This window comes from Cnephaeus nilssonii, assembly GCF_951640355.1.
Source record: "Cnephaeus nilssonii genome assembly, chromosome: 4".
NCBI lineage: Eukaryota > Metazoa > Chordata > Mammalia > Chiroptera > Vespertilionidae > Cnephaeus > Cnephaeus nilssonii.
In genome coordinates, this window is record NC_137075.1 from 21815204 (window position 1) to 21827632 (window position 12429).

General features: G+C 40.2%; 1 protein-coding gene across 2 annotated transcripts in view; it reads right to left on the reverse strand.

Annotated features, from left to right (window-relative positions):
* Positions 1-12429, reverse strand: part of PRORP (protein only RNase P catalytic subunit) — a 153275-nt gene that overhangs the window by 14560 nt on the left and 126286 nt on the right. For both annotated transcript variants that reach the window (XR_013813351.1, XM_079767524.1), the window contains exon 6: positions 1221-1369. Coding sequence is in view for 1 of the 2 variants with exons in the window: in XM_079767524.1 (XP_079623650.1) it covers positions 1221-1369 (149 nt within the window). In the remaining variant the exon portion in view is untranslated. The remainder of the gene's footprint in view (positions 1-1220; positions 1370-12429) is intronic.

The window sequence follows — 12429 nt, forward strand, 5'->3', positions numbered from 1 at the left end:
TGGGGTTGGGTGGAGGAGGGCAATGGGGGGAAATTTAAGAGGGGGTAGGGACATCTGTAATACTCTCAACAATAAAGATATTTTAAAAAAGAAGAAAGATTAGGCAGCACATTTAAAAAATATTTCTAATAAAACAGTTATAAAAATAAGAACAGAATAAATGGTTTGGGGAATACTGACATATCTTGAAGTTATCACATACAACCTAATGAAACCTAGACTTGAGGCTGAGGCACACACATTATCCATTCAAAGTTGGAAATAAACTTTGTCAGCATATAGTATGAAAAATGAAATGCAAGTTAAAGTTCATTTATGCTGCTGAGGATCTGTGCTCCTTCTGATTAACTTCATTCTTCTCGCTTTATGGACACTGTTCATATTGTTGTTGACCATGTTTTCCATATTCCTTTGGCTTCCTGAGAAGCTGTAGCCCATAGTAACATTTCTGTAATATTTAGAATAACATCCAGGCCCTTTGCTTATTTACCAGAGCCCCTGAGTTCCTTTGTAATGTGGTCCTTGCCTTCTCTCTGAACTCAGAACTTACCACTTTCCCTCTTGCTGCTACAGCCATCTATACTGGCCTGCTTGCCTTCCTCACGCCAAACTCATTCTGCTTTTTGAACACTTGATGTTCCCTCTACCTGGTATGCTCTTCCCATCACCCCTCCCCTTTTCTCAAGTGACTCACTGATTCCCTTCAGACTTGCCCCCTCCCAAAGGCCTTTTCTAACTATTGCACCCACTACCTGCTGACCTACCCCTAATTAATTCCTTCCTATCTACTTATTCTGCTTTAGTCTTCATAGCATTGAGCCTGGAATTATATAACTTGTTTACCTGTTTATTATAAGTCATACAACATCAGAGACTTGTTGGTCTTGTTCTCTTCTCCAAGAACACAGAAAGTGCTCATATTTGTAAGGTATTTGTTAAATGATCTATTTAGGACCTTATGGCATGCATTCTGTGTAATAATCTCACTTCTGACTATATCTTTCTCCCATTCTTCCTTTATCCTGATTCCTTAATCTAATCTAGTTAAATTTATTCTGCTGTAGAAACTATTTTTTTAAGCTGCCTCAAGTCTTTTTCTTTTTTTTTTGGAATGAGACTGAGTATACATACATATACACTTTAAAAAATGGCAAAAATAGATAATTAACAAACAGATGACAGGAGCCTGGTTTATTTCAATTATTACCTTCAGTACTTACATGTTGTCAGCAAAGAAACAGCTGGCTTGCTTTTGCACCTTTTCCATCTCATCCTTTCTCCACCGAGCACACTGTACTGTCATATGTTTCCGGCCCAGGACCAACACTCGAAGATTAGCCTTGGCTAGCTGGGAGACCACTTTCAAGAGCTAAAAAACACAAAGCCAGCCCCCAAGAGGGTCAAGGGAAGAAGAATCTCAAGTAAGTGGAGTGATTCTTCCAGCTGATAATCTCAATAGTGAAATACTTTTTTTGTAAGGGATAAGAAAAACAATGTCCATCTTTTTAAATCTGAGGAAAATGCTTCTTTTTTACAAATTAATGTTTAACACCTGCCCAATGATCAGGTTCCATTGGAGCCAGGTTGTTGTGTTTTTAAATAAGCATAAACTAGATTTGTTTTTAAACTGTGTTCCCTAGAGTCCACTGGGATAGAGACAGGGAGGCCAAGGAGGATGGGTTTGGTTCCTACATACTCCAAACCCCATATCAACCAAAACAGCTCAGCTTTTGCAATTTATGTAATAGCATTCTACATAAATTTTCATCCAAATAAAGGGTTCTGCTTCTTACTTTAAAAGTTTGTAAGTAGCTAGACTAGATAGTAACTTTTCAGCCAACCTTTCCATGTCATGCTTCTGCTGAGACTGTTACCTTTCGTTGGAATTATTTTTCTCCCAAAGGAATGTTAATGTCATCTTCCATCTTCTAGCCCATTTTCCAGTCAATGAATTTACCCCCATTCTTTTCATCACCCACGTCTTGTGTGCACATGAACTCCTCTTAAAAGTCTAGACTTGGATTTTTAGTAAATCTAGTACTTTGGTGAGCTTGTCTATAGTTAGTCAGTCCTTCATAAGGAAAAGTCTGAAAATTATTTTCATGTACAACCTATTAAACTAAGTTACTATATTAAATAAAATAAAAGCTACTGAAAAATTATAATTTATGTTATATAATAGTGTGTTAGAAATATAAAAGTTCTTTAATTTATAAGAGTTGCTGGGCCCTCAAAAATTCATAGTCATTGAAGAAATGCTTAATTTTGTTGGGTCTTGGTTGGAAAAGGCACTGATTTTAGTCTAGCTTCCATTTACCCATAATTTCTTCGCATGTAGATTTTCAGGATATTACTTAAAATTCTTTAATCAATAACATTTCATTCATTTATTTGGTCAGTTGTCAAATATTGCTTTAGTACTTGTTATGTCTAATATACATGTAGACTGTCTGACAATCAAATAGTGAATTAGCAAGGGTGGAATTTTTAAATTACTGTTTAGTGCTTTGGATTTATATTGTGTGTTTTTTGTCCATTCTACTTTTCTTATTATTTTAGGAAACAGTAGTTGGTTTTACTATTATTAATTCTAGAATCACTGATAGTAAATTACTAATTCTAGAATAAAGAGACAGAATAGACATAACTTGCTCATTGAATGTGGGTTAATAAACAAGCAGAGAAGTATACCAAGACCAGTGTGAGGACTCTAAACCCCAAGCTTTACAACCAGTAAAATATAATTATTTTCTTCCAAGCTAGGAATAATGGCTTCTGTGCTCATTCAACAGTTATTTCCTTGGCCTCTCTATGTATAAGGCAATGGTAGGTATCACAGCCTACACAATTTTAAAAGACATGGTCTCTACCTTTAGTGAGAAAGTACCTAATAATTTTCTTACCCAACAACCAAGCCTAGGAAAATATATATATGCTGAATCCACATATATGGAAAGTTTACTAAACATTTTCTGATTAACTGAAGAATATGTACATATCTATTTTTATCCAGCACAAAAGTAGGTCAATTTGAAAACTTGAAAAATATAGACTAGAAGGAAGACGGAAGAGAACACTTGTACCTCACTACCCAAAGAGTGTTAATGTGTACAGTGTGGGGCAAAAGTACATTTACAGTTGTGAGTACATGAAGCACAGAGTTTACTCGTGTACTATTATTTATTAATTATTGTATTAGTTTCCATACAAATTAGTGTAAACCTACACTTGCCCATTCCTGTATATATATACATCAAGTGTATATATTACTATATTTATGTTAGGGCATTAAATATACTCCGTAGTGACAGAAAACAAAATTATATATAGACATGTATTTTAAAATCCTCACCTCAGGATATGTTTTTATTGATTTTTAGACGGGGGCAGAGAGAGAGAGAGAGATAGGTTGCCTTTCATACATGCCCCAGCCAGGATTGAGCCAGCAATCTAGGTATGTGCCCCCAGATTGGGAATCGAACATGCAATCTTTTGGTGATGATGTTGCAACCAACTGAGCCACATGGCCAGGGCCATTCTTTATAATATAAACTAAAAGGTATAACAAAGAAAGTAGCTACTGGCAAGTAATAATCACTTAATTCTAGGTAATAAGTATTAATTCAAAGTTAATTCACTAGAATCCTAGGTTTCAGGAGGTATGGGTTGGAGAGAGAAAATATGAATACAAACTGTCTTCAATTTCTATTTGAAAACAGCTTTACTGAGATACAATTAATCCTCCCTATATAATAAAAGGCTAATATGCAAATTGTCCCCACGGGTGGGTGTTCCACTGACCGGGAGTTAGACGTGTGCTGACTACCAGAGGGCGGTGCAGAACATGGCAGGAGTTGGCAACGTGGCACTGGCAGCGGGTGGCAGTGGAGGTGCTGCCGGCCCTGATGAGAGCAGGACCATGGTGGATGGTGGAAAAGGTGAGCGGGCAGCACCAGGCCAAGGCAGGTGTGAGCTGATCGCCCTGTAGATAGCGACCAGCAGTGGCGGTGGGGGGCGTGGCCGCTGCCTGGCTCCCAGGTGCTGAGGGAGCCCAGCAGGTAGGCCTAGCCCTGACCAATCGCCCCGCAGGCGGGATGGTGGAAGTGAGGGGCAGCGCCAGGCCACGGTGGGGTGCCAGGCGGGGCTGTGGGGCTGCAAGGCTGGGGGCGCAAGCTGGGGCTGCAAAGCTGGGGAAGTGAGCTGGAGCCTGATCCCCACAGGCCACCCCAAGGAACCCCACCCATGCATGAATTTGTGCACCGGGATTCTAGTCTATTCCTGTGGTCGGCAAACTGCGGCTCGCGAGCCACATGCGGCTCTTTGGCCCCTTGAGCGTGGCTCTTCCACAAAATACCACGGTCTGGGCGAGTCTATTTTGAAGAAGTGGCATTAGAAGAAGTTTAAGTTTTAAAAATTTGGCTCTCAAAAGAAATTTCAATCGTTGTACTGTTGATATTTGGCTCTGTTGACTAATGAGTTTGCCGACCACCAGTCTATCCTATATAATAAAAGGGTAATATGCAAATTGACCCTAACGGCGGAATGACCAGAACGACCGCTCCACCAGTCACTATGAGGCACACTGACCACCTCTCGGTCCCTTTCCCTGGCTGGCAGGCACCCATCGCCCGATGGCGAGTGGGGAACAGAGGGTGGGTGGCGGAGGATGCGGGCAGCACCAGGACAAGGCCCCTGCCCCACCAGTCACCCCACACACAGAGGGCAACCGTGGCAGGGGTGGGCCCGGCAAGTGGGCAGGAATGGATGACCTCTCAGTCCCTCCCCTGGCCAGCAGGTTCTGATTGCCCGATGCCTGCAGCCAGCCAGGGAAGATAGCCCTGATCATAGGCCAGGCCTAGGGACCATAGCTGTGCGTGACTTTTGTGTGCCGGGCCTCTAGTATATATATAAAAGCCAAGCAACCGGAATGACCAGTCACTATGACGCATACTGCAGCCGGCCAACTGGCCCAATGGGGGTGGGGCAAGCTGGCCAACCTCCCACGGCCCCTCCCCCCGACCAGCTGGCCCCAATTGGGGTGGGCCGGCCAGACTCCATCCATGCACTAAATCGTGTACTGGGCCTCTAGTAAAAATATATTTTAAAAAATAAAAGCAGTTAAAGTGATAAGTTTTATGTAATGTATATTTTAACATAATAAAACTTTTTATTATAGAAATTTAAAAAATACACAAGAGGGAGAATAGCACAATGTGCCCATCACCCAGCTTTAGTAAGAACAATCAGCTCATGGGCAATCCAATTTATCTGCATCACCTCCCACTTCTGCCTCTTAGATTATCTGGACATAAGAGCTCTAAAAATAGAAGCATAATACATTATCATATGTAAAAAATTAACAACAATTCCTTAATATAAAATATACTTTATATTTCTGAGTCATAATATATTTTTTTAGTATTTTCTTTTTTTAATCAGGATCTAAAAAGCTCCATACACTGCAATTTCTTGATTTCAGTTAAAGAAATGTAGTTGTCTTAAGGAATTTCACACAATTTTAGATTTTTGCCAACAGCAACTCTATGGTATCAGGTAAAACATTCTCCAGTCCTCTCTATTTCTTTTAAAGTGGTAGTTGGATCTAGAGACTTTATGAGATTCAAGGGTTTTTTTGGTTGGTGTGTGTGCATTTAAAATTGTGGCCCTGATAAAGTAAAAAGGTCAGTTCAATCATCAAATATTAATGAGAACTGCTCTAGCCAGTGAGGCTCAGTTGGTTAGAGTGTCATCCCAAGCCAAAGGGTCTTGGGTTTAATCCCTGGTCGTGGCGAGTACAGAAGGCAACCAATTGATGTTTATCTATCTATCTATCTATCTATCTATCTATCTATCTATTCTCTCTCTCTCTCCACACCGCCCCCCCCCCCGCCCCGCCTTTTTCTTCTCTCTCTCTCCTCCTTCTCTTTCCAGAATCAATAAAAACATATCCTAGGGTGAGGATTAAAAAAAATAAGATTAAAACAATTAACAAGAATCTTCTCTGTCAGTCACTAGGCAGGGGGTACTGATGATACAGATGTAAAGACACATTTATCCCTAACCTCCAGGATTTAGCAATCAAATGATTATAATATAATGTAGTGTTAAGAGGGAGTACAAAGGATAGGCACTTAAATCAGACTGGGGCTGGGAAGGGTGGTCAGAGAAGTCTCCACAGAGGAAGAAACAGCTGAGTTGAGTATTCAGATGAATTATCCAGATAAGGAAGGGGAGTTTCCAAGGACAAGGAGCAGCATGTTGTAGGTGGGGAATATAGTAACTGCAAGCGGTCAAATGTAGGTGTAAGAGGGTGGCATGCATGAGCAGTGCCAGAAAGAAGGCTGGAAAATGAATGTAGGGGGTCAGATAAGTTGTAATGAGTCTTTTACCACCTGGAAGTAATGGGGGAAAACAAAGTATTTAAAATAGGAGCATGACATGACTATCAATTTAGAGATCAAAACTGTGGATTGCAAGTAGGGGTTTCTGCAGTAATTCAGGTAAGAGATAATAAGAACTGAGACATCAGCAGTAAAAATGGAGAGAAGAGAGCCCTCTGAGTAAAGCAGAGCTAAACAGACTTAGTCACTGACCGGATATGAGAAATAAGGAAAGGGATAAACCAAGGAAGACTTAGAGAGCTGGATAGATGATGGTAGCAAGACAAGGCCTCTGAGAGGGGAGCTGGTGATGTCTCCAGGTGGGAGAGGTTCAGGGGGCAGCCAGTTATGTGACTCTACCATTTAGGAGAGGGCTTTGGGCTGCAGATAAAGATTTGGAGTCATCAGGGAACATGCAATGGTAGGAACCATTAGCAAGTAGATGAGGCATAATAGGATACAATACAGACTTAGGAGGAAGAAAGCTCAGGATGAAACCTGAGAAATACTATTACTTAAAAGAGAGAATGATTTTTTTCTTTTTAATTAAATTTATTGGGGTGACATTAGTTAAAATATATATGTTTCAAGTATACAATTCTATGATACATCATCTGCATATAGAGTGATTTTTTTTAAAAAAAAGCCATTAGTGGAAGCTGAGGAATGGCCACAGGGATAGAAAAAGAATGAAGAGACAGTGGTCTCTCAGAAAGATTATAAGGAACAGTTCAAGAAGGAAGGAGAGGCTAAGTATATCAGTACTACAGAGACACCAAAATGTGGCCTAGAACCTGGAGGAGCCATTTTGATGATGCCATGGGTGAGGGACAGGACTGAGATTTCGGTTGGTTCCCTAAACTCTTTATATGCATAAGGTTGCAGTTTGTCCAGAGACACTCTGTCTTACAAGCATGGCTCTATTTGGCTTACTGAAAATAACAAATCAATTATGCTTTCCATTTCAGTGGTGTGACCTCTTCAAAACCTCCCCCCTCCCAGAAGCTTTAGGTGAAGAGAGAAGGTTTCTGTTTTTTTACAGATGGAAGAGACTTGAGAATATTTATATCAGAAAAAGCCAGTAGCAAGGTAGATACTGAAGACACAGGCAGAGAAGAAAGAATTGTTGGAACAAGGTTCTGAGAAAGCAGATGGAGGGGGAGCCTAGAAAACTGGCGGAGAAATCACCTCCTGCACTGAGATGGATTTGAGCACAGACAAGTTGGTTTGATTGTGTGTTGCTGCATGTGGGGGGTGTTGACATATGAGGTCGTTCCTCTTGATATCTCCTATTTTCTGTGAGTCATTGGCAGGATGGTGGAGGAGGGAGGAGCAGACTTCAGGGCAGTGGTGCAGGTCAAATATAGCTGGTGTGAGACTGAGTGCGGGAGCCAAATGCAGACAGTGTAAAAGCCCAGGCGAGGGTGGAGGCTAGGAGTGACTAGAGACAAGCAGTAGTCGGCTAAATTAGGAGATTTATTGTGTTCAGTGCCCTGGCTGCAGAGTGAGAGGGCCAGTGTGGATGATGATCGCCCCTTGTTCCTTGTTAACATCTGGTCAAAGGCACTTTCAGGTGGAACCATAATTGAAACATCAGTCTTCTAATATTCTTCTCCCTATCTACTATTAGAGACACCATTCCTAATTTATATATCAGTATAGGATCTGTGGTTTTGGGTTATGGCCTGAGTCAAGAATTCCAAATTCCTATATTATTTATTTGCTCAGTTGTTTTTATTTATAAAATATGAATAAGGTACTCTTTTTTAAAAAAAATATATTTTATTGATTTTTTACAGAGAGGAAGAGAGAGGGCCAGAGAGTTAGAAACATCGATGAGAGAGAAACATCGATCAGCTGCCTCTTGCACACCCCCTACTGGGGATGTGCCCGAAACCAAGGTACATGCCCTTGACCGGAATCAAACCTGGGACCCTTGAGTCTGCAGGCTGACGCTCTATCCATTGAGCCAAACCGGTTTCGGCAAGGTACTCTTTCACTATCCTTAACATTGTTCTTATTTATCCACAAGTTATCATCAACAAAAACGTAAAATGTCAACACTCAATACCATTTCTATATGAAATGACCTTTGGAGAAAGGCTCTCAAAACCACCTGATTTCAGGGGAGGCTTTCTAGCAGTCTCCTTCTTTTAATGGCTTTAGGAAAGAAACTAGGGGCTTATTTGATAAGGTGGTCCCAGGAGGCCGCATGTTATTTATAAACTTAAAATTCCATAAAAAAACAGAAGAGAAACTTTTAAAATCAGCACAAATAGCCTAGATACTGTTCCAGCATAAAATAATTTAATAATTAAATTAACTTATTTGGATGCAGTTTAATTTCCACTTTCAAAAGCTTATTAAAAAATTTCCCCCAGGGTTCTAGATCCAGTCCATGTACAGCAACAAACTATTTCTAATACCAGTTACACACCTGTTTGGGAAACTAAAACCAGGAAATATTGGCTTTTTATGGTATCGCTTCACTGAAGACAACCTCACAGTAACTTGGGGCTTGAACTGGGATGGAGGGTGGGGGTTTTCTATTTGAGTCTGGCTGAATTTCAGGATATGACGAATTAAGTCAGAGGCAGACAGAAAGCAAGAAAAGTAAACAAAGATTCTATGGATCCTTTTCTTTCACGTGCATTAAATAATTTTGAAAATTATTTCCCACAAACTAAGTGAACATAAAACCACTTTAGGACACACACAATGACTGATGAACTCTACGGAGGCAGTGTTCTCAGACTGAGAAGACCACAAACACAATGTTTATAATTGATGCACTGTGTTCTCCACAGCAGAAAAACACAAGGTAAGTCATCACTTAAACTAGAACAATGGAGTTTTCTTCTTGTTTCTATGTTCCTACTGTCTGCAGGTAGCCTAATAGCAAGTTCCATTCCCTTCCTGTCTTTGCTCCTCTCATTTCCCTCTTAAGCTAAGTTTTGTGAAGAGAATCCCTGTCCCAGAGATAGTCCGTAAGCGACTGCTATATTCAACATTTTTCTAAAAATGCCACCAAGGAAGAAAGTGTGGGAAACCCAGTCAAGTTGTGGCTTGAAGTTGCTCATCATGTTTTCATTTGCCTGCTACTCACTGGTGCTGTCTCAGCCTCCGTTCTATCTTTGGTAGTTGTTGTTGCTTGCAGACAGAGAGAGATATAATATATCACTGTTTTTTGAAAGGAAGATAAGTGATATTTCATTGCTGGAATTGTTAAATAGCCAAATACCATGTAAGACACAGATTAGCACTTGAGAAAATTAGAAGACGAGGAAAGGAAGTGTTTTAGAGAAATAGCAGCAGCTTGGTGAGGAGGGACAGAGAAGCTTTCACTGGGTGGTATTCAAGGAGAGGAAGCTTCATAAGGCGGGTGGTGTCATTCCAGAGAGGAGAAGCTGAGACTGAGCTGCAGTCTTGCTCCCATCTTTGGGACCGTGCGCTTTGAGCACAATAAAATTTAAAACTCTGATGACTAACTGACTACTAGTATAAAGCTATTTGAATCTCTTCAAAGAAAGTATATACACAAAACACTATTACTTTATTATGATTTCATAAATGATCCCACTGATTTACATTAGACTCACCATGTCCTATATCCTGCTTTCGTCAGTCTTCGGTATTTTAGGGAGATTTCAATGATATCATGTTGTCCTTAGTCAATGAAACAATTCTACCGAGGAAGAGCAATGCCCTTCCTGTCTTGGGAACATCCTGCCAAGTGTGGGATGTGTTTCCTGCGTACCATGTCCTCTTCTATGCGATTTGCACCCACACAATTATCCAGCCTTCTAAAAAACGATTAAATTGTTGGCCTGGATGGATTTCCCCAGCTAGCTGAGAGTCAGAGCTATCTAAACGACTAAAGACTTGGCTCCTGACTCATAGTGTGACTTTTCTCCAAACATTTACATGCATTCTTTGGTCTTTTTAGTTTCTTTATGACATTTCTGTTTCCTTTATCACTGAGAGACAGGAAAGGATAATATTTTGAAGACTCAAAATGAATTGTAGAAATATTAAATTAACTTATTAGGATGCAGTTTAATTTCCACTTTCAAAAGCTTATTAAAAATTTTCCCCTAGGGTTCTACATCTAGTCCATGTACAGCGACTAACTTGTTCACACTGGGAAAGTATACAAACACTTTCAGGCTCATAAGACACCATTTAGTGATTAGAGGGGAAAGAATATGATGAGCAGGGCTCTGGACACTTAAGAATTTATGCAGCCTCTCCATGGCCGCACTGATCCACATATCTTTCGTCTTGGTACAGAGTCACACACATTGTACACTATGGCTATTGATTTTTTTCCCAAATAATCCTGTCAGTTAAAAATATATAAAAGACCTAGGTGTATAAAAGATGTCTTGAACGTTCCCAGTTAATGTCCCAAGTCATTTATACAGCCCTGCAGAGGAAGGGCTCATACAGTAAAAAAACTGAATAGAGACATAAAGAGACTTTTCCAATTTATATCTATTTTTTAATAGGACAGTAATAGTAAGTGAGCACAGGCTTTGGCATCAGGCTGCCTGTGTTCAAATTCTGGTTCCTCTATGTCAGAACTGTGTGACCTTGGGAAAGTTACATTTCCTCTTTGGGCCTCTGTTTCATCATTGCTAAACTGAGATACAGTACAAATTAGGTTATTATGAGGATTAATTTAAATGAACATGAATGCAAAGCACATGGAAAAGTACTCAATAAACCTGGGCTATTATTAGACAGTACAGCCCTGACTAAGTCATTTAGATCTTCCAAGCCCCACTATATTTTCACCACCACCCCAAAAGAAAGAGATTCTTTTGGATTATCACAGACTTGAGCGATTTTTATGTTAATCTTTCTGTCAACACTTGTGAAGAGTAAAACATAAACTTTCAGATTAAAAAGACAAAAGGAACACATGCATCTAATCCCACTGAAATCCCACTAAAACTATAATACAGAGTCTTTCTAAAATGATAAACCCATAAAAACTTGGAGAACAAGATGGGAGGCAATAGCAATAATATGGATGCTCGAAAGGCAGATAGACAAGTTGGTACTTGACCTTGCAGATCCAACAGTCAGATTTGGAGAGGAATAAGCTACAAACCAACCCAATTTCTCAAAAGACTCCAGTACTGGAAGCAAAGGTGTGAGGCTAAATTGGAGGAGTTTGGCTTAAATTAGGAGAACTGACAGGATTCAGTTGAAGCTATTGAAAGCTGTTGAAGAAGCATTTGATTCCCATCCATATTGTTTCTGCTAGGGTGCTAGAGAGAAGTCTAAAAGTTCATTACTTGGATGTGGTAAATCAGAGGGTCTCTAGACTGAAGTACCAAACACATTTGACAGTGTGAGTATCATACTGAAAACAGGAAGTACATGAATGTATGCATTTTGAATGCAGAATGCAGAGAAACCCAGACCTCTTTCTTCCTTACTTGGCTCTCAGAACACTGGCAGTAAGGCCTTCACCCTGCAGCCAAGAGACTGGAAACTTTCCTTTGGGGAATCTGATTAGCGAAAGAGAAAAAAATCCTAAAGATTCTGAATATTGGGAATTCCCCAACAAATGGCCCATCCACATCACCCTCTTGAAGCTTCCAATGAGCTCTTCAGATCATGTTTAATCAGAAGCAGATAGCAAATAATTACCACACAGCTGTGGAGAGTGTAAAACAAATAAGGAAAAACAAAGAAGTGAAAAAACAAAGACTGTAAAAGGAGAAAGCAAAACCCACAAAAACCTCACATTAAAATCCTATGAGATACATAATGCATTCATGAACAGATTTTTTAAAAATATTTTTTTTATTGATTTCAGAGAGGAAGGGAGAGGAAGAGAGAGATAGAAACATCAATGATGAAAGGGGATCATTGATTGGCTGCCTCCTGCATGCCCCCCACTGGGGACAGAGCCCGCAACCGGGGCATGTGCCCTTGACCAGAATCGAACCTGGGACCCTTGAGTCCTCAGGCCAACGCTCTATACACTGAGCCAAACTGGTTAGAATAAAGGAGAGCTCTTGATATTAAAACACGA